At 47.5% G+C, this 22,713-nt stretch overlaps 1 protein-coding gene across 3 annotated transcripts in view; it reads left to right on the forward strand.

Moving 5' to 3' along the window:
- Positions 1-22,713, forward strand: part of MDN1 (midasin AAA ATPase 1) — a 2,688,524-nt gene that overhangs the window by 2,651,957 nt on the left and 13,854 nt on the right. For all 3 annotated transcript variants that reach the window (XM_069606482.1, XM_069606484.1, XM_069606483.1), the window contains exon 100: positions 10,394-10,457. In XM_069606482.1, the coding sequence (XP_069462583.1) occupies positions 10,394-10,457 (64 nt within the window). The remainder of the gene's footprint in view (positions 1-10,393; positions 10,458-22,713) is intronic.

A 22,713-nucleotide genomic window follows, 5' to 3' on the forward strand; every position in this document is an offset into this window, starting at 1 on the left:
GCTTGGACAAGAAAGAAAGGGCAAGAAAAGTGTGTCAGACATATAAAAATTGGTGTAGAGTACGCAACATTTGCGTCTTCAGCATGATGCTGAGTGCGTGTTACAAGCGGTCTGCAAGAAGGATTCTAGATCCACATGGGAGTTAATTAATAATGGTGGGCTGTTCCGACATGAGAAATCCTTGGTGATGGTGGCGGAGAAAGACTGGATTAGTCATTATCAGTCATTGTTCTCTGACCCGGGTGAGGACTTGCCCAGCCCTAAAGCTAGGGATAGTGGAGGATGGAAGTTTCTTCTGGATGGTCATGATGTTGGTCTGATGATTGGAAAGCTCAGTGCTTCCAGGGCGGCCGGTCCCGATGGGATCTCAAACTACGAACTAAAAAAAAAAAAAACCACCACTGGGTTAGTGGTGTTTTAATAATGTTCAGGCAAATCCTGGCCAACAGAACAATTCCCGAATCTTGGAAGGAAGCCTTAATCGTGCCAATTTTTAAAAAGGGCGATAGGGCTGATCCTAAAAACTATCGCCCTGTTGCCCTTTTGGATGCGCTGGGAAAGCTCTTTGCAACCCTCCTGCTTCGCGATCTGAAAGACTGGGCGGATAAGAGTGGTATTTTGGACCCGAGGCAGAAAGGCTTTGTGAGGGGTGTGGGCACCTCCTTAAACCTCTTCTTATTAAACTTAAGGAAAGGAGCTTTGTTCTTGGCCTTTGTGGACCTCGAACAGGCGTTCGACAGGGTCCTGAGGAGTCATCTGTGGGCGAAACTGCGGTTGTGGGGTTGCCCTGGCGATCTTGTAGAGGCAATTGAAGCACTTTATACTAACACCTCGGTGCGAATAAGGCTCTCTGCAAGGGGAACACTATCAAGTAAAATATTTACCTTCCGGAGCCTGAAACGGGGGTGTGCCCCGACCCCGTTACTTTTCTGTCTTTATATCTCCGACTTGGGACTGTTCCAGGAGAATGTGCGTGCCTTTCCACCCTCAATAAACAGAGCCCAGGTTCCGTGGATTCTTTTCGCAGATGACCTGGTCTTCCTTGACTGTACTCCTATAGGCCTCCAGCACCGCCCCCAAGCTTTTGAATCATACCTTAAGAGCAAGGGTATGAAAATCAATGCAAGTAAATCTAAGATCCTCCCGATGAAGAAGGCTAGAAGGATAAAAAAAAGAGACCTTTACCTGGAGGGTTGGTGGAACTCCTCTAGAGACGGTGGATTCAATAGTGTATTGGGGGTCAAGATTAATAGGAATACTGATGAGGCTGCCCATTACGCTTATCTATGGCAGAGAAAGATCCCTATGGTGAACCAGGGTAGGTTGGTACACAGGAAATTTGGTAAATTCACACTAATTGCCTTCATCTCCTTCTATAGGCAAAAGGTGGCACAGACCATAACCTATGGAGCCGAAGCTGCTCTCCGCCTCTCATGTGAGTGTTGGGAGAAATTGGAGGGTCATTTTTGGCGCAATATTTTGCACCTGCCAAATGATCTCCCATTGTGTAAAATTAGATTTGAACTTGGGCTCCAGTCTTTGGAGTCACTAATAGCTTGGAAGACGGTTTCACTATATAGGAAATGTGCCCTAGAGAATGTTGAGAAACCGTTTAAGATCCTGGCCTTGGCGAACAGGGTGGTCAATGGACCATTTGAAGAATGGAGAAATAAGGTGGACATTTTGGGATAAAGATGTGTCCGTTGACCTGCTGTTGTCAAACCCAATGAGTGTGAGAAAGAAACTGCTCTGTGAATGGATTACAACCATGGATCAGTGCAGTGGTTTAAGGTCTAAAGATCCCCTATCCGTGGAGGGAGGCAGAGTTAACGAACTTCCGAAATTTATGATCCAATTCCCCGACCCCAAATATCATGATCTTCTGCTTAGATGTCGCCTAAATATCTTACACTCGAGAGATTCTGTTTAAGAGGAAAATGGTGGCGATTGAAAGTGCCAACTGTCGATATTGTATGAGCTCTTGCTTGGTGGAAACTCTGTAACATCTAATAATGAACTGTGAAGCTCTGACTAAGATTCAAATGCTATATTTAGAGGAGTCCTCATTGATGGAAACGACTCTCTCGAAAGGGGAATGGTGGAAATAGATGCTAATTGGTGACAAGCCTAGGATGGTTATAGCTGTGATGAAAATGTTGGAGGTTGTGTTAACCAACCAGGGGGAAACAGGGAGGGAGGAGGGGGGATTAAGAGAGTTTTGGGATTGATGCACATCCCTATTGTCTCAATGTCAATCTGACATAGTATCATCTCATGAGTTGGTGGAGGGGATGTTGTAATATCGATGGATGGTATTTAGAATTGAGCTGTTCAGGGAAAAGGTTTTATTCCTAGTGGAATGGCTGTTGTTGTTGCAAGCTATGGATGGCCTTTTCTTTTTTCTTTCTCTGGGGAACAAAGAATGTTAAAGTTTTTTTTGTTCAAGTTAATAATTGTTCTTATACATGTTTGACATTTTAACCAATAAAACATTATAAAAAAATACAACATGTATGTCCCTCACACTAAACCTCATACTAAAGAAAATATATGGCAATTCAATTAACATCAACATTGATATTCACAGTTTCTTGAGAACCTTTGAGTAACTTGGGTAAGCTCCCTTCCCCAGGATTCAAGGTGACTTAAGCTCCAATGTTCATCAACAGAAATCCAAATAAGTAGCAAAGTCGCAATTCAGTTCTTGAAAGTTCAATGTTAAAGTAAAGTCTTGTTAACCAAAGTTCCAACAACAACAAAGATCTTCTTGTTGAAATAAAGAGTTTCCACTTTCTCAAACTATAGCATGAATGGTTTTCCCAGCCATGATGCTTTGCCACCACTTCCAACTATCCAAGAAAACTTGACACAGTTCGGAAGAAATAAAACGTCTTTAAATGTTAATGAAACATCAGTTCTGGTTAATAGTTTTTATATCTTCATGAGATTAGAATTCACAATTGATATATTTGTCAGGGTGACTTCACAGTGCCGCTGCTTCTACTTAAACTACTTCACTTCTACTAGAGTTTACCATGAGGACATCATTCTCCTTTCCCCCCTAGTATTCAACTTCATTTGTACTGCAACATCTTCAAATAGGCAAGGCACTCTTCCTCTGAATATCTGAAACCTCTTTGCCTCTCGTCTGTCTGCAACCACAACAACTGTACTATTTTGTATAAGCAACAAGGTTTCCCTTCCCCAACTTTGCCTTAACGACTTTGCCAACTGTTAATCCACATAATTACCCAGAAGCCTTGATGCCACTTTTGGCTTTGGGTATCACTTGAACACTTGTAACTTAGGTAAGGTCAAATGAGAGACACACTGACACTTCTTCATAGCTTAAGGTTTTAACAATGGTTTTCATACACAAGTGCTACTTTCTATTGTCCCCTTGTTTAGAAACTTCAATGAAAAACTTCTGTTCGCTTCTGCTTCTACACAAGTTAACAATTAAGCTGGACACTGTTGCCAGCAGTGCTCACGCAAGGATGCAGAACGCCAGGTTTGACTCGGCTTCTGTGATGCTCTTTCTGTGTGTTGCACAACTTCTACTGCTTCTGGCTCACTTGGGAATGACACCCTTCATCGCTGTAGGTGTCTCCGGCTCAGCCACTTGATTAAGGAGACCCTCTCACGCCTGACACCCACGGCTTGAGAACTGCTCCCCTCCTCAGTTTCAGTCACGTTTCCTGCACAGCAGCCACTGCGATCAGGCTCACATGGGGAAAGGCAGTCTTCCTGCACGACTTCCACTGTGCAGCCTCTGCATTTCAGAGTTTGTAGGAACAGGACCATCTCAGAACAGGTGAAATCTGCTGTATCCACGTTCCAGCATCCCTCTGGTTCTCACTTTCTTCTCTCTGCCTCTGCTACTACTGCATGCACTCCATTCAGAGTTCCAGCTCCTTCTAATTGCCTGCACTTATGCCTCCCAGGTTCCTTCAGGTGTGGGCTGTTAGGCTTAATTGCCCGACTACTGCTACAACACAGCTCTTCAGTCCTCTTCCTCATCCCAGTGCTTGTGGGATTATAGGATTTGTAGTCATTTACAACAAAATTAGATTTTCTAACTTCTGTAGTTTGGCAAACAGCTATCAAAGTGTGGGATTATTGGAAAAGATAAACGGGGGTGGGGGGTCCCAGTCTTCCTGGCCTGTTTCTCCCCACCCCCATGTGATCCTCCCGCAGTACACCGCCCCCATGGTCGGGAAGCTTCTGCCTTTCCCTGGACACATGGGAAGGGTCCCAGGCCAGGTTTCTGGGAGGAATCATCAATGATTCTTCACAGTATCCTTGCTTGCTTATTTGTAAAAGGAATGGGTCTCACAATAAAAATGTCAGTCACTGTTTTTGTATCAAATAGCCACTCCAGGCTACTTCGAAGGTAAGAGACATGGCTCCCTGCCTTTCACCTTTAAACTCCAAGCATTCTGATTCATGCATAACAAATTTGCGTTACTGTTCAGTGACGCTGTATGATTATCTGTTAATTTACAACCAAGCCACTAAGCAGTTAGACATTTAGCTTTATTAAACCTACCCAGGCGTGATGTGACAACGTAGCCACTTGGCTGTTGCAAATTCATGCCAGCGCATGCACCTGTTTGCAGGTCTTCCCTTGCCTTTGACTTTTTGCCCAACCTCAGTTGCAGGTTTCCTGTGCATCACCCTTCGTTCACGTTATCTTTTGGTGGGTGATGAGAACAAGCTTTGCCGTTATCATTTTCTCCAGCTCATATAGAATTTATCTCGGGCCATGTTTTAGTGGTCTGACCTTGGCCTCAGCTGCTTTCCTTCACCTCTCCACAACTGATCGTCTCGTATCCTACACATTCTCATTTGTAAACTTGCAGTAATAATGATCATTCTAATGGGTACCTTCCACCAACAGATTTCTCCATTTAGATCTATTCCCCAGCACCCCTGATCTTGGCGTTGTGTTTGCCAACCACCAGGGTCCACAGTCCGACTCCGTGTCAGCTCTTCTTGGCATAGTTTATCCCATCACTTTGAACAGACCGTCATGGGCAGTACATAGAGCCCTCGGAACAGCTTGGCTGTGTCATTCGATACCTGTTATCTATCATGCCATAGAGTCTGTTAGTGCAGGTGCACCTGGCCTGCATTTGAGAGGGCGCCAAGCCACACCATGGGGTTGGTGCAGTCTGCGAGAGACCCATCTGCCCTTGTGCTGGTCTTTCGCACCCTCCTTCCCCATCCCAAATAGCACCCTGGGGTTGCTCATTGGAAGTTCATCACCTACCAAGAAGCGCATACTCCATGCATTCCCGAAGCTTTTTTGGCTGAGTGATTAGTTTAAAATGAATCAATTCCAGGGAGGAATAGCCCCCTTTCAGAATGTATGCCCACAAACATGGTGGATGTTTCATTTAGCAAGACACCTTTCTGCCACATCAGAAAAACAGACATTCAATCACAATCAGCACCCCTGTGCTTAAAGGAAAGCTCGGAGGAATGGTGAACAGTTAGGAATTTCCCTTTTACAAGGACACCCCTTCCCTTTAGTGGATTTTGGGGTTGGCAAAAATAGAATGGGTGTACCCAATTAATATTAACAGACTATGAGTGTGTTTTAAGCGCTTTGAAACACATTGTGTATAGGCTATATACAAATAAACATTCAATTCAATTATATTTCTTCACACCGGGAGCGATGTTGTTAATTTCGAACTTCGACAAAATCACCCCGTGTCATTTGGCTATAGGGGAATTAATTAAATCATTATTTTGTAAAATGTTAAGGGTCTACTCAGTTTGCCTCCACCCACTAATTAATGGGAAGGTATTCACTCAAACAGATCCTCAACACACTTAGTTCTGTTGGTCAATTACTCACATTGGATCTCTGGGTTTGGTGCTCGGGAAAGACATGCGGGAGACACAGAGGTTTGTCTAGACAGCCTCTCCAGATTCAGTCAGGGGAACCTCCAGCATTCATCCCTCTATTTGGCTCTCATTGTACGGGTCCCAGCCAGCTATAGCCTTTCCCAATTCCTGTCTCCCAGGCAATGTTAATTCGGCAGAAATTCTTCTCTGGCTTGTGCATCCACATTTTAACCTCAAAACCACAGCGCCAAAAACTGTAAATTAAGTGGTGCAAGCTTATTAGCCCTGAATTTTAATTGGACCTCTACACCCCCAAGCCCAGCCCCTCTCTGCTCTGTTCATAGGCTCCTAGAGTTATGTAGTTGAAATTATGGGAGGGAAGAATCCACCCACTGGAGTTTTCATTTTACACTTTTCTATTATTCACCTACAAAGTCACTACATGGCAAAGGTGTGCATCTTACAAAGAACCCTAACAATATATATATATATATATATATATATATATATGTTTGAATTCTACTCATCCTGCCGGCTCTTTTGAGGTGTGTCCGGTCTCGGTACGATGTTTTGGATTCTAATGGGTGTTTTTGGGGATTTATCCACAAATTATAATACTTCTGAAAGTGAAACTTTCTACCCAGATATCTAATTTATCAAGTCAACACTACCCCGAATCTCGCCTTTGTGACATTTTCTGGAGAGTAAAAAACACATTTTGGGTTGTAACTCTTGTCCCCAAGGTCGAATTATGATACAAGTTACTTCGACAAATAGGCCTGTTCAGCAGCTTTTTAGTTATACTTCAACCATTATGGTGTGACATTTGATTCTTGAGAAAATGAAAAAAAGTATGATTCTTCATTTAAAATAATGGGAATATTCAAACATATATGCAGATCCTGACTTTCATTTCACAATTGAGTTTAATTTCATCTGCTCCAGTCTCTGCTGCTCTGATGGCTTGGGCCTGCAATTAACCCATCAGCCTTTATTCTCTCAGGGCTATGGTCATCTTGTTGCGTATCTCAGAGCACAGGCCCCAATTAAATTCCTTCTTGGTCACTGCCTGATTTTTCTGAATAGAAACTGCAGTCATTTCTCTGAAAACAGCAACTAGGGTTTCATTTCTCCTGAAACAGAACTGATGTTGGTGACTGTTCCAATACCTTTCTTTGAATATTTTTAATACGATTGTGTCTTGCCGTCCAGGTAAATTTTTCCATCAGCATATGTTCACATTGTTTTGGCAAGGGAAATTCTGACTTGGTGTTGATTATTTCAGCTGCAACATGCACCCACTTCCAGGATTGCAGTTTCTGTGTTTGCAAATGCCATGTTTCCAGGTAGAATAAACCTTTGATTTTTGTTGGCTTTGTCAATTACATGCAAGGCCCAATCAGGGAGTGGGTTTCTCTTTATTTGAAACGGCATTATGATACGTGTCAGATTTGAATGAAAATACTGCCTTTTCAGTTTGGCATTCATCTCTATGTTCAGTGCCCTGAATTGATTTTAGGCCCAACATGTCTAAATGCAGTTTCCTTCTTGGGCAGAATATATCTGTTAGGCAGAATCCTGTGCAGTTCCCTTATGGAGCACTACAGAAGATTAGGACTACAGGTGAGAGCAATAAATCCCCTTTGGTATCGTTCTGTACCACAAAGATTTAGTTGGTAGCTGTGGCTGAGCAGCCAGACTTATCTCAAGAGGGAAATGAGCAGTATTCAGGGTTTACACAATAGGCCTTTAGTACTATGGAACAAGGAAACACTGACCAAAGCTTTGTATTAAAAAGGAATATATAGATTTGATATACTTCTAGTTAAGCACATTTATTCCAAGTATTAAGCAAGTTAAATTCAGTCAAAGAAACTATACACAACGCCCTAGTTAAATTGTAGACAAGTTTGAGCAAGAGTGAAAACTGAGCAAAACGGCACAGTGAAAACCAAACACAAATGGCACTCTAGCAATTTCTCACAAGGGAGGGAAAGCACAAGTTATGCAGAAATATCTTCTTAGACACCCTAGCAACACTTCCCATAAGTTTGTGAACCAGTTTAAGCAAGGCAGCACATCAGTATAGAAAACACTTAAATGAAAACTGAGTAAAATGGCACTTCACCAGGTTTAAAAGTGGGGAGAAAAGGGTGGTTATAAGAAGTAGGTGCGCCAACACAGTTCTAGTTTAGAAGCAATCTAGAGAAGGCAGTTATAACAAATTTAGCCAGAGTCAGTAGGCTTGTGCCAGAGTCAGTGTTACAGGGCAAGGGCCCAGGAGCAAAATGTTCTTGTAGCTGCAGTCAAATCTTTGGTTAACGATTTGAAAAGGTGGATGCAGAAGGTGAAAACAATGTTGAAAGAGGGGTGGCCAACCCAACAGGTAGGTAATGGATTTAAAATATCTCTAGCTCTACCACGCAGAAAGGGCGGCCTGGCGGAACAATGTACCTTTAAAATTAAAGAAGTGGCTCCTGTGGTGGCGGTTGTTCCTGGTAGTTCCTGCAGTTCGGGGGATCCAGCAGAGGAAGAGAGGCTCTCGTCGTGGAGGAAGGTTAGAGTTACTGCACTACCCAGGGATGAAGCCAGCCGCGGTGCTGCCCGACTAATAAAAGGTATGCTCCTTTAAATCGCGGTCCGGGTGGACTGGTGCCTGGCTATCCGTCCTCCGAGTACAGGGTACTGGCGATTCGACCAAGGCAGGTCCGGGAAGGCGATTGGCAAACTGGTTGGCCCCACCAGCTCAAGGGAAGAAGGCTCTTTCAGATGAAGATCTTCTCTTGTTGTGTGGTGAGACGCTGTAGCAGGGTTTCACCGGTGGTTCAGTCGTTGCTTCTCTCCTCTTCGGCTTCTTAGTTCCCGTGGCGACGTCTTGCTCTTCCAGTCCTCAGGACCCTGCTTTTATGCAAAAAGAGCCCCATTCATACAGCCTAGCTGTCACTCACACACTGGAGTGGTCATCTTGGCAGGAGACCCTCCAGCCTATCGGGATAGAGTGCGACATGGGTTGCTGAGGCAACCCTGTCCAGGGGTCCTACTCCCCCTCCCACACAATGGACCCACCCCGGACTCAGTGGCACCGAAAGGAGGGCTTCTTGGCAGAAGCCCGCCAAAAGGACGAACAAAGGATCCCCGACCTGGGTTAGGAGTGTAGAGAAAGACACGAGAAAGAAGTTATATTAAAGTTCTGGCAAATAAAACCTACCAGAGTAAAGTTAATATTAAAATACACCCGCAGTATGTTAGAGGCTGTCATAAAATGTGGTAGCCTCGAACAATGGGAAAATCCCATAGGAAAATATTTGCGGTCGAATATTTACGGTAGTAACCTCTGTCACCAGCCAGAAACCTTTGAGAGAGGGACTGTACGTTACCCTCTCGAAAATGAACATAAGGGAAAAACTATTAACCCTTCCCAGTACCTCCATAGTAAGATGGGTTGTACTGGTTTAGTTCACAAAAAATGGACTAGTAAAGTCAATGGGGACTTTACATGCCCTGGGAGACAGTAGTCAGTCCCAGGGTATGGAGTCTATGTTTGGGGGTCGCTACGACACCCCTGTGTCACTGCATGGAGGGTGCTGTGTAACATGTGAATAAAGATGGTTCCTATGGAGGTGAGAGAAACCCCATAGACATTAAACACAAAAATAGCCTAGAACACACATAGCAAAAATGTCTAAGAGTGCGGAATATTCCCTAACAATATCCCATGCCATACTTTAGCTAATGTGGTCCTTGGTGTTCATAGGCTTTTCATAGGGCTGCTGTGCAGGCTTTACTACTGCCAGAGTCTTTGTAAGCATTGCGTGGCTGCTTAAGTAGTTGCATTTTTGGCCTTTTCTGAATTACTTGTGTTAATGTGCTGGTCGTACATTCCATATGGTTGAACTTCTTGCCCTTGGTACAGCACAAGTGCTATTGTGATTTGGATAGTAAAGCCCTGTAGGGCCCTAGATTTTTATTTTGTGTTCCCTGCCATTTTATTAGGGTTTTGTAGATAAAGGTCAGGATTGTCCATGGACACAATTCTTTTGTTGGTAATCAGGGAAGGCTTTAAGTGATTGAGAGATGACATTTTGTTTTTTACGAGCCCTTGAATTTTGGATCACTCTGCTGCATGTACTTCATCCCAAGCAGATGATGTGTTGGGTGTCTACGGAATTCAGAATAATCTTGATCAGTGTACATGTACAGGGCAGTAAATTGAAGGTTTTATTTTCAAGCACCAAGTTAGCCCCACAAATGACAAAGCCCTGTGTAGAAAACATCAATTTTAACATGCCTTAAAGCCACTTTTGCCACAATAATCTTTAAGCAGTGAACTTTAATAAACCTCTGTAGCAGGGGTTTTCACCCAGAACCAATGGCACAAATCGATAACATGGCTATGCAAAGTCCCACTTTATACCTTAATCACAAGACACACACCCTAACAAAGTGAATGTTCACCATGGTAGAGTGGTGCTTCAGCAAATCTAAATCAATAGATCAATAAAACATTTTTAGTAATTGATGATTTTCTTTTTTGCAGTTCCTTGAATCCTCCGCAAACATGTTTGCAGCTGCTCAGCAGTTCTCTCAAAACTTCAATCCAGGTTTGTTATTTCATTCTTATATTTAACTGTAAATGTTTCTCAGTGTTGCAGCTGTCACGAGGCATATATAATACATTTTTACTTTTGGTGGTAGCAAACATTGAGCCATACTAGAATTCAGGGATAATCAAACAACCCGTTGTCATTGCCAAAGATTACCAGTGTGTGCTCTACTAGTGGCAGATGCCAGATTCTGTCCCAGTAAGAGTAAAGATACCAGAAAGCTTATTCCTACTTTTTAGGGCCCCTCAGTCCTTCTAGACCATGTTCTCTCTGAGGTGCTCGTTAATCGAGTGACCAGTGCTTCGTCTAAGCCCAACCCATTACCCTGTGCTCATTTGCAGAGATGATGGCAAATATTGGTTTGCTCCATCAGGTTTTTGTCTTGATGCACCAATATTTCCTTCAGCTCTGCTTGCTATTCTGATGCGGTTTGGGGTACATTGTTAAAATGATCAATGCACTATCAGAGGGTGGGAAATAATATTTTTTTTATCAAAATGATGCACTTCTAAAGGAGTCTTCAAAATGCATGGGCCAGACTGCACCCACAAAGGTGCCATTGGGATGAAGTGTGGCTGGCAGTTTAAACTGGGATTACTGTTGAGATGGAGTTTTAGAATCTGACAGGGTGGACAGATGTTAGGATGCCACCCTAGTTATGATGAACAGGGAGCTCTGAAAGGTTAGCCAAAACCCAATTAAGGTAACAATGGAGAGCAGTCGAGGCGTATTCTCAGGAGTGTGTGCATGTGGCCGTGGACCCTCAATGAGTCCATGCAGTTAAGCACACAATAATTAAATTTAGACAGTTTAGTATAAAAAGTAATTTATTGTAGGCGTAATGAACACACTGGAAAATGTATCCAATAGGTAGTATTATTGCTCAACACTCTGAGGCAAATATATATATAGTCACCATAGGTTTGAATCTACATCAGAAAACTTAATCAGCAATGATTAGATGCATTAAATTATGGGAACCAGATCGTAAGACAATATCCTAACTTAAGAAGTCACAAGCCTAAGTTGAAGCAACCTTGTGCTCAAAAGTAACAGTAGTAACAGTTTTTTAAACAGTTTTTTACGTACTTATAGACCCAAGCCTAACCCAGGAGCAGGATACCCATCCCAGGTTTGACGACTGGACTGGAGTGGAATGAGGAGACAAAGGGACTTGTTGCCAATGTTATCTCATGGCAGACAAGGGCAGGGGCGACAGTCACACTGGCATTTCTTTACCCACCAGACTCCTATTTTAGCAGATGAATGTAGATTTTCTGTGGGTCACTGTGGCCTCTATCTTTGGCTGTTTGTTTCTGTGTACGGTCCCCAGGGGTTGCAAGGTCGAGGATTTTTCTGGTTGAATGGAAATACAAAATGCAATCTTTTCCAGAGAAGAAATGCAGAATCCACCAATGCAGACCCCTTCAGGACGCCTTACAGGTTGGGGGAAGGCGAGTTCCAGTGACTGCCTGTGCACACAGGCAACAAAGGGCGTCCTTACAGTCGCTGTCACAGCAGATGCTCCAGAACAGGTTCCCTTGATGGTGGAAATCTGTAAATCTGGGAGAAGTCTATTTGTGAGACCAGCTGGAGACGCACAAAGTTCCATACTTCAATTTAGAAACAGATTCCTTCCCTAACCTTTTCCTTTTTGCCATAACTTCAGTATTACAATTTAATTGTGAAAAGTGATATATTAATGTCCAGTGTCCTAACTATTGAAATCACCTCAGGGTGTAGAAAGTGTCTATGTGCCATCCCAAAAGGGTATCTACATACTTCATTGAACTGAAGGAGTGTATTTTTGAAGTGTATTTTAGTGTTGCATATTGCTCCCTTCTAAAGAAGGCTTTTTTAAAATGGACTGTTTATTTATTATTTTAATCAACAAACCTTGGGTATAAGTGTTATTTGAATGCATGTCACTGTGAATCTCTGTTACAACCCTACATCTCACATTGACTCCTCTTGAGATAAGCCTGGCTGCTCAGTCACTCTACCAACTTGTGTAGTACAGGCCTGTACCAAAGGTTGGGTTACCTATTGCCAAGAGGGCAAGGCTGGTGTAGTCTCCCACAGGGTTACTACATTCATTCTTGCTGAACAGTCCCACAATGACAAGAGACCACTGGACACGATGGAAGCGGGCAGCAGCAAAGACCACCGCTCTCAGGCAGCGGCAGGCATCTCACGCAGCGAAGACCAAGACACTCTTCCAAGCATGTTATTGTTTGATTCAGGCCCTGACGCTTGGAGGCAAGTAAAACAATTTGCTTTGCTTTGAGAGCACTGACCATTCCCCAAGACTACCAGTGTAGAGGTACCCAATCTCCTTTTGCAAGATTTTTTGTTATTAAGCTGCACACATCACCTTACAATGACGCATGTGAGGGGTACTGTGTTTCCCTTTTAGGAAATGTTTTGTTACTTTCATGATGTATCCAAGACGTGATGGTGGCAGCTGATATTTTTCTACGGTGGTTTTTGTTTTCAAAGCGTGCACTTTTGCATTTTACACTGTAATGCTATTTTGAATATCCTATACTAAAAATGGTTATGCCACGCATTTTTACCCTGTCCTTTTGGTTTTTTTCCTGCACTCTCAGGTCCGGAAAAGCCATATATAGAAAGCCCTCTCCCAGGCAAAGAATCGGTGCGAGTATCTGGCCAGGCGAGGGGGCTGTGAATGTCTAGTCCCAATCCACACTTTGATAAGTGGTATTTCTGTTGCTTGGCAGATGTGGAGCAAGAGGCTTTCCATGATTGGACAGCTCTTGCCAGTTTCAATGGGGCAGATACTTTCCATTGGTGGGCTGGGGCAACCATTTTGGATAAAAGGAAGGCTCCTGCAACCATTCTTCAGATCGTCGTCGTAGCCAAGAACCTTGGAGCGGAGCGGAGGTCCTCCCAAAGGGAAGCACCTTGAACTGATAGTGCTTGTCCCCTATGAGGAACCTCCGGAACCTCCTATGCTTTTGATGTATCGGCACATAAAAGTAAGTGTCCAGAAGATCTATGGACACCAGCCAGTCCTGCATCTCGAGAGCGTGGATAATCTCTCTCAACGTCCCCATCCTGAATTATGTTTTCCTCAACAACTTGTTCAAGGACACGAGGACCAAGATGGGACAGATACCGCCTCCCTTCTTGGGACCAAGAAATAAAAGGAATACCAACCCGACTCTCTCTGCTCGGGCGGTACCTCTTCCACAGCACCCTTCAACAGTGCTTGCAACTCTTCCAAGAGCTTCTGTTCCGGCTGGCAAGGAGGTGGTGGGGGTCTATCCAGAGGTTTTCTTAAGAAGGGCAGACAACCCCCCTGCAGGTAATCTCCTGGCACTGGAGCCAATGCTCAGGCAGCTGTCCCCCAACCAGTGAGTTGTGGGAGTAGAAATTATAAGTTACTCACCATAGTGACCCTAAGTCCCCTTTCCTCCATACTGCATGGCGTCTCTTCCTAGGGACTGAGACTGAACCTTTTTCAGCAGAAAAACCTTCCCCTTTAACTTTACATGCGCTACCCTGATTCCGGCGCCACTTTTCAGTCCCCATTGACACGTCAACAATATTTAACATTGCCTAATGACACCAGTATTATTAGGGGGGGGGGTAGAGGGACGTATGAAGGAAAGGAGACTAAGGACTAAGAGTACATCAGTCACTGTGGTGAGTAACTTATAATTACTCTTACATCCCGTCCCCTTTCCTCCATACTGCATGGGTGATTACAACTGAATGGAGCCCCATGGTGGAGAGGAGACCCTCCTTAAGCAAATAAGTTCCTCAGAACTACCTGTTTGAATGCCGCGTCTAACTTAGAACTGGCGTGCAAACAGTAATGCCGAAGGGGTGACCCAGGTGGCTGCCCTGCTAATGACTTGCCACATGACCTGCCGCTGGAAGGCGATGGCTGTGGCCTTAGCCCTGACTGCGTGAGCGTGCATGTTAGCTGGTAGCGAGCGGCTTCTGCTGCCCCTCTTAGACCTCCTTGATGGCCGCAACCATCCATCGAGCGATCGAAGTCTTGAATGCTTGATAGCCTGGCCTGGATCCTCCAAAGGTGACAAAGGGTGTGTCCTACTTGCGGAAGCCCTTGGTCCTGTCCAGATAGAATTTCACACCGCGCCTGACATACAGTGCAAGACACTCTGAGCCTCATCCTTTGGGTTAGCGAAAAATGTGGGCAAAACTATTTCCTCGTTCAGATGGAACGCGGAGGGTACCTTAGGCAGGAATGCCGGGTGAGTTTGCAGGACCACTTTATCCCTGTGGAAAATGGTATAGGGCTCTGAGGCCACCAGAGCATGTATTTTGCTGACTCTGTGAGCGGTGGTGCGTCCCACTAGCAATGCTGTCTTAATGGTGACCAACTTGATGTCCGCGGACGCCATTGGCTTGAAAGGTTTGTGTGCCAAGACACCCAACACCACATTGAGGTCCCCCACTAGGTGTGGCTTCTTGATGGGCGGGTAGAGCCTGGACAAGTCCGCCAAATGCTTCTTAATTATTGCGTTGGAAGAGAAGACCTACGAATTTCTGTAGGCCCCTATGGCTGCCAGATAGGTGCGACAAGTGTCCACCTGCACCCCTGAGTGCACAATGTGCGCCGAGAAGGAGAGCACATCGTCCAGCGTGCACATAAGGAGGTCGATCTCCTTCGAGTTCGCATAGTGATAGAATCTACTCCATTTACTCTTGTATTGGCTCCTGGTAGCCTTGCTCTTGGTGCCCTGAATGATTTCCAGGTTGGCCTGAGATAGGTTCAGCTGCTTGAGGGTGATCTGCTCAGGAGCCATGCTGCGAGGGCTAACTTCTGAGGAGCAGGGTGGAGGACCCTGCCCTCCTGCTGGGACAGGAAATGTGCTGGGCCCAGCGGAAGGTGAATGGGTGGTAAGATGGAGTGCAGCAACTGTAGGAGGCTGCTCTTACCCCTCACATTTAAGATATGCGAAGTTCCAAGCCGAAACTCGGAAGGTGGACCGACACACAGCCAGATGCCCTGGACAGAACTTGTCCACCCATAGGTTGATTACGGGACACTTCTGAAGGCTCCAGAGGGCAGGATCAGCATGGCTGACTGGATAATCCGGGGGAGGTCAGCGGAGCAGGTCTTGTCCCATCTCAGGGACACCTGCTCACTACTCCAGGGCTGGGCTTCTCCCTGAACTTGCAGAAGTCCAACATGACACCAGCTCAGAAGCTCCCGTTCATCGGGGCAGTCCTGGCCACTCGGGCAGGGAAGGCTTTTCCACCCAGGGGGAGCGAGTAGCCAGTATTGTGCAGGTGGTACATCTTTTCCAGAACCACTCCACCGTACCAGTGACTTCCTTCCTCCGCCTCTTAGAACTCATGGCCTTTTGTATTTTTCTAGTGCCAGAGGCCAGACTACGAATGCGATTGTTGGCGTGGCTCCTGCAAGGCAGTGGTCCCAGTACCTCGTAACTTTGAACAACATCCTCAGAATGTCCAGGTCCGTGGTCAACAACCTTTCTTGGTGGGCCAGCAGCAGCAAATTGTTAGGGGGAAACCCTTCTGGCCTTCATGGCCTGAGGTTCAAGTGATCACGGATGCGTCCCTGAAGGGTTTAGGGTGCTCACTACGAGGACTTGCAGGTGAGCATCCTTTGGTCATCAATGGAAGCCTGGTGGCACATCAGTAGGCTAAAGTTGCGAGCCATCCGTTGACCCTGAAGGCATTCACTCCGTCTCTGAAGGGGAAGCATGTCCGGATCTTGACTGACAAATACGGTGGCCATGCGCTACCTCAACAAGCAGGGTGGCGTGCGCTCCTTCCTCCTCTGCAGAGATATGGGGCAGCTATGGTTCTGTCTGCTGAAGAACCAGATCTCTGTCTCAGAAGTTCATCTGACTGGGGCAAAGAACAGTTTGGCGGATGCTCTGAGCAGGCATAACACTGTCTCTCCTCCTCCTATCACACCGTAGGAGGTCGCCAGAGTTGTCCGCTCCATGAAGGTCTCCTCCAAACAGGTACTCTTACGTCCCGTCCCCTTTCCTCCATACTGCATGGGCGTCCCTTCCAAGGGACGGGAGACGGAACCTTTTTCACCATTAAAAACCTTCTTTCCCTTTAAATTTAGAGGCGCGCTCGGGTGAGGCCCTGGGAGCATGTGCTGCCCTGACTCCGCCCTCTGGCACCACATCTCAGTCCCCTTTTACGCATCGATGGGGCCGAATTCACCAGTGTTCCTGGGTTTGGCTTCGGCCATGTAATTCCACGCATGCAAACTTCTTCTCGTCTGTCTTTTCATCATTCAGGCGTCATCTTCAGGTGTCACGTTCCTCCCCGGCGCATGTTGACTTCCACAGGTGTCCATCCTGCGACGGCCTCTTCCCGACTAAAGACCCCCACGCCCTCTGCCTACGGTGCCTTGGCCCAGACCACGGCTGGCAAGCTTGTAAGGTCTTCCAGAGATCGCCTCCAAAGGACTTTGTCTACCGTCGATCCAGGCCCAAGGTATGGCCGCTCTTTTCCATTGCACCCTGCTATGGAGACTCCTTTACAAGGACTTGCCCGAGCGGGAGGGACCGCCCAGGTACTCGTACCTTCACAAGTACCAAGGCTGAATCAGCTACAGGCCGAGGGGGGTCAGTGGATCCTCCCGGTGACAGTGCTGAGGGACCGAAAGGTCCTTTTACCGGGTCTTCACCCGAGGGGCTACATCCTAGTACCGGCAGCATGTCTGAGGGGGCGCCTATACGCAGTTCTACCGGCAGATCCGCTGAAGGCAAAACACCTACCAGGCCTTGCCCTGAGGAACAGGGTAGGCCCCATGATCCACACTCGAGTCCTGTACGGGACAGGGACCAGTGAGCCGAGCAACACGACGCAGGCACGTGGAAGGCAGCTCGACAAAATGGCCGCTGCGCTAGAAAATCAAGACATCCTGCCGACAACGCTCCAAGGAAGGCAGAAGGTGGAGGAATGTGTGTCAAGGTGGGACTGGTGTCAACCAGGTATGTGGCCTACAGCTTACACTTCCTTAGCGCAAGGCAGGTTCCCGCTGCGCCCATATGGGCAGGGAACGCAAGGGCTCCAGCAGGCGCTTGCTACACCGTCAATATCGCCTACCACCACTCTGGCCTGCGACGACAGGTTCTTTGAACGGTTCCTCGGGTTCATGAAATCTCCTTGGATGGGGGTCATCCTCAGGAACACCAGCAGGGACGTGCTCCGGCCAGTGGCTCCGGCGTCACAGGCGCCCCTGGCCCCTGTACAGCCTCTGCCAACCGCTCCGGCCCCCACATCGATTGTGCAGGCAGTTCCGTACCAGCCTCCGGCTCCGTTCTCCACACCTCAGCCTTCAGCACCCAGCACCCCTCCAAAGGTGCCAGACCAACCAGACCCTCAGGTGGACACAAATGTGGAGGACCCCGACACACCGTCATCAGCAGAGACCTTCCATGAACATCTTGTGGGGTTGGCTGAGTACCTAGGCCTTCCTCAACCCGAAATCGAGCAACCGTCTGAGGGTGTGTAATGCTGGAAATGTATTGGAGGGACAGGGCCTCCCTGTTCTTGTCCTGTAGTCCTTTTCCAAATGTGTTCTGTATTGTTTTCTGTCCAGGAGTCCATGTGGGACTCATGTGGGACTCCTGCCAGTGTAGCTCTTCCTATTTTTGGTTTGGTGTACAGACCCTTGGGATATCCTTATGGCACCCATCGGTGATGGTACAACCCTGTGCCCCTAGTGTATGTTTTTGGGCACCTGTGTGCGGCCCACAGAGCAGGGTATGGGCTGGTGGCAGCTCCATGCTGAATTTGACAGGCGCTCTGAGTATCCTCCATTTTGGGATACCCAGCCCCTGCCATTGGAATCAGTTGATTCCTGATAGGAAACAAGATGGCCCCTGTGGCCTCTTGCTTTCAGTTGCCTGTCACCTTGTTTTTCCCAAAGTCCTGAGAAGCCCTGCCTCTGTCCCTTGCCCCCCATGCCTGGCTGTTGGGTGGAAGTGCTATATATGGTATTGTAGGGAAGTCCAGGCCAGACTGGCTGGAGCCTTCCCAGTGACTGTATGTTGTGGGTACACCCTGTGGGTGTGACCTGGGTGAATGGAGAGTGTGACCAATATGCACTTCTTGTCATGGGTGTCTAGTTTCTGGTATGTGACACAAAGACCGAGACAGCCCTGACAGAAACTGGTATGAATGCAGTGTGGAGTGCTGAATGGCTGGGTACTTGTCACAATACACATTCCTCGTTGCGAGTGTCTGAGAGGGAGGAGAATGGCCTGAATGCCCTATGAGCCCGATTGGCTGCCTGCCTGCTGAATACCCTTCTGAGTGATTGGTTGCCTGAGTGTAACCCAGCAGAATGAATGAGAGTCCAAACAGTATATCTGGAGGCCTCTCACTGCTAGAAATCGTTCAGAAGCTGAAGTTGAAACTGATGCTTAATCTCGAAGCCGAGCCCGAAGAAGGTGGTTTACTGCTTTTACCTTCACCGCAATCCGAAAGCTGCTGTGCCGCCGAAACTGATACAAGAGAGGACCTGGCTAGGAGACCTCTTCCCGAGCTACGAGAGTCCGTCGTGCACCGCTAACCTTCGCCGAAGCTTACTGGAGGTCAGACGCTCGACAGGCTGCCAACCGGAGACGGGGACCGCAGAGGAGAATGGAGTGAAGCACGGCACAGCCATCCACCGTCATCGACCGGGGTTCGCAGCTTTACCATAACCACTGGAGTCCGTCAAAGCTGTGTTGCCCCGAAACAGGTACCCATTGGCGCTGAACCACCGACGACCGGAGCCTCAACGCTCCAGCTGATTAAGACACTTTGATTCCAAGGACGATCTCGCCTGCACCGTCGACCGATTGTCCCGCCGGAGAAAGTCAAAGCCGTGCCGAGGAGCATCGCTGGTGAGTTTCCCTCCACCCGAAGACCGCAGAGACGCCGGACGACTTGACACCCTTGCTTGGCCAAAGTTCTTCATAAACTCTTTGCGGCAACGAACAATCCTCTTTGAGATGCACCGCATGCCTCATCCCCACAGACCGCCAGGACCAAAGCTGCTGCCTTGACGTCGTTAACTATTTCTTCGAGGGATCTCAATGATCCGTGGCTCCTGCCTTAAAGGGAGCAACTCAAGAAGGATCCGTCAATGACCCGACGTCAAACTCTGCTATACCAGGTACATTGGTGTGGTAGAACTATTTTAGAAGGAAATAAGACTCATAGAAACAATATATGGACTGGGCGTGTATTATATCTTTATTTACAGGTTGCCCAGGTGGTGGGATCATCATACAGAACTGTGCCTAGTGGTAGGGGCCCAGCATTCTGCCTATTTTAACCAACCTGCTTTCCTCCTAGGTCTATTGTTGGTTCACTTTATTAACTGATTTGTATGACATTTGAACTGAGTACAGTTGATGCATTTTAAAGGAATCAAAGTATATTTGTGGCACCACATAGAAACTGTAGATATTTGCCATTTTAGATTAACTTGAACACAAAGTGTTATTGTGATTGTGTATATAATAGAAACCTTATTTATATAAAGAAGTGTGCTTTCACTAACATAGTGTGTGGACATTCCTGTGTGGGTGCTTGGGGACTACACTGTACTTTAGAACTAGCCTGCATCACCTCCTGAGAGCTAGTCCTTGATTGCTCACCCACGTTTACCAAATAGAGAATCTTGGCTAGGGTCCTCTGTGCCTCTCCTCTGCCATATAGAGAGCAGGAGTACAAACACCCCCTTCCAGTTTTTACAGGGGGTCCTCGCCGAATTCCTCATGCTACATCCCACGGCGAGAACGGGGATCCAGATGCAGAAGGACGTAGTTGCCTTGGCCAAAAAGGGCTGGCTCAAGCCCCACTCGGTCCAGTCAGTCAATCGATGCCTGTACGCCAAGTACAGGCAGATGGAGGGGGATACACTCTTGCTATCGGCCCACCCTCAGCCACACTCTACGGTGATTGCTGCAGCATCACTATACTCCAAGCCTCAGTCGGCCTCTTACTCCGCGGCACTGCTAGGCAAGGAGGAGATGATCTTGGAGGTGTACAGGAAGAAGCTGTATTCCAACAAGTCCTTGTACCTTTGTCAAGCCAACACAGATGCCATGCTGGCAGCCGTTAACCAGAGGCTCTGGCGGGAAATTGTGGATTTCCTCCTAGAGCTTCCGGCACAGCCAATCACGATTCACAGCGGGATTGGCAGAGGCCACAATGGTGGCGCAGGACAAAATAGAGTCCACTGTGGCCCACATTGACACCTCTGGCCGTCCCATCTGCATTGCCAAAGACATGAGAAGAACGGCCTGGCTCCGTGCTACGAAATTCCATCCGGATGTCCAGGAACGGATCTTAGATCTTCTGTTCGAAGGGGGCAACCTCTTCCACTCCACAATGGACCAGGAGCTGGACAAAAAGAAAAGCAGCTCACAAACGTCCAAGTCTTTATCCATCCTGATAAAGACCACGCCCAAGACGTACGCGCAGTCACAGTAGCGCTCGGACAAGGGGCGTACATACAGAGGGTTCCGCGGCTTCCAAGAGCGGAGGTCCAGGCAGCTTGACCGTTCGCCGACTCAGCATCGGCGCAAACAAAGTGTGAAGGGGGTGGCGGGGGGGGGGGGAGTAACAGCTTTTTCCAGTCCCCCTCCTCCCCAATAGCCTCAGAGGGAAAGAAGGCATGACACGCTTCTCCGGGTCATGTGTCTCCAGTGGGGGGGAAGGCTTGCTCTCCATGCACATTTCTGGTGCCAGAATTTCGCTGACCCCTGAATCCTCTCTGTAGTCTCCACGGGGTACCGCCTCCCTATCCCAGCCTCTGCTCTCTCCTCTCCTCCACTCCCACAGGTTGGGACAGCAAATCTTTTGGCGGAGATCCGGTCGCTCGTCAAGAGCCAGGCCGTGGAGGAAGTCCCAGCCTCCAAACAAGGCTTGGGCTTTTACTCCAGGATTTTCGCCATTCAGAAAAAAAACCAGGCGGGCCAGAGAGTTGTGCTGGACCTTTCCACCCTCAACCTCTCCCTACCTCTACAAATATTCAAGATGTTTACGCCAGCTTTGATAGGTGAGACATTGGGCAAGGGAGACTGAATGTGCTCCCTTGATTTGAAGGACGCGTACCTACACGTCCCGATCTGGCAGCCTCATCGTTCTTTTCTACGATTCAGGATCATGGGCTACCATTTCCAATACAAGGTGCTTCCTTTTGGCCTCAACTCGGCCCCCAGGGTCTTTACCAGGCTGATGAACACAGTGGAGGCCCTCCTCAGGTCGCAGGGCCGCCACATCTACCCGTACCTCAACTACTGGCTCGTCAGGGCGACATCCCTGGAAGCTGTGCACCATACTTGCCACGCTCTTATGAACACACTGCATGAGCTGGGTTTTTCACTCAACCTCAAGAAGTCGCAGCTGCAGCCCACACAGAGACTGACCTTCGTGTATCTCATTTGGGACACATGCTCCGGGAGTTTTTCTCTTGAAGGACAAGATCGCCGCCCTCAAGAGGGCCACTGCGCACTTCCTCAGCAGAGAAGTGGCCTCGGCCTGGTGGTACCAACACCTACTGGGGCCCATGGTAGCAGTCCTCTTGCCGTCCCCCACACGAGACTCAGGATGAGGAGGCTACAGCTGCACTTTGCAGCCTCTTGGAACCAGGAGCGAGGCTCTCAGAGATGATCAACATTCCTCCAGCACTTCTCCCGGACCTCTGTCATGATCCTTGCCCCTGGCCCTCACTGGAAAGTCAGCCTTCCAGTTAGGGCCAGGTCAAAGGCCTTAAAACCTCATTTGGCTCATAACCATCATGAAGACCAACATTAGAATGGGACTATTTACTTGGGACTATTTAACTTGAGGGAGGAGGGGGGGGTTCAGCCAACATGGAGGCACACACATAGCTCAGTTACCAGGAACTGAGCTATGCGGTCTAGTCTTTTGGGTGTAGCAGGCCTGGGAATATTTTACCTGGGCTACTTTACCTGAGACTATTTAAACCACACCCAAACAGCAGAACATGCTTTGCGTTATTCTGCTGTGGGCAGCATAACGCTCACTGTGTCCAGTTCTTTGATGCCAGCTTACCTGAAACCAAGGACCTGCAGAGAGAGAAAGAACACTACGAAACTGAAGGTACGAACTCCATCATCCGGCACTGAATGCATCCTGGAATACCATAACCTGAAAAGAGGAGAAAGAAAGACAGTATTAGTAAGCGTTTACTCGCGTTTCCTCCCGAATGAAGAAAGCCACACAATCCTTACCTGGGTAGTCA

Source organism: Ambystoma mexicanum, chromosome 4p (assembly GCF_040938575.1).
Source record: "Ambystoma mexicanum isolate Mex_15411 chromosome 4p, UKY_AmexF1_1, whole genome shotgun sequence".
NCBI lineage: Eukaryota > Metazoa > Chordata > Amphibia > Caudata > Ambystomatidae > Ambystoma > Ambystoma mexicanum.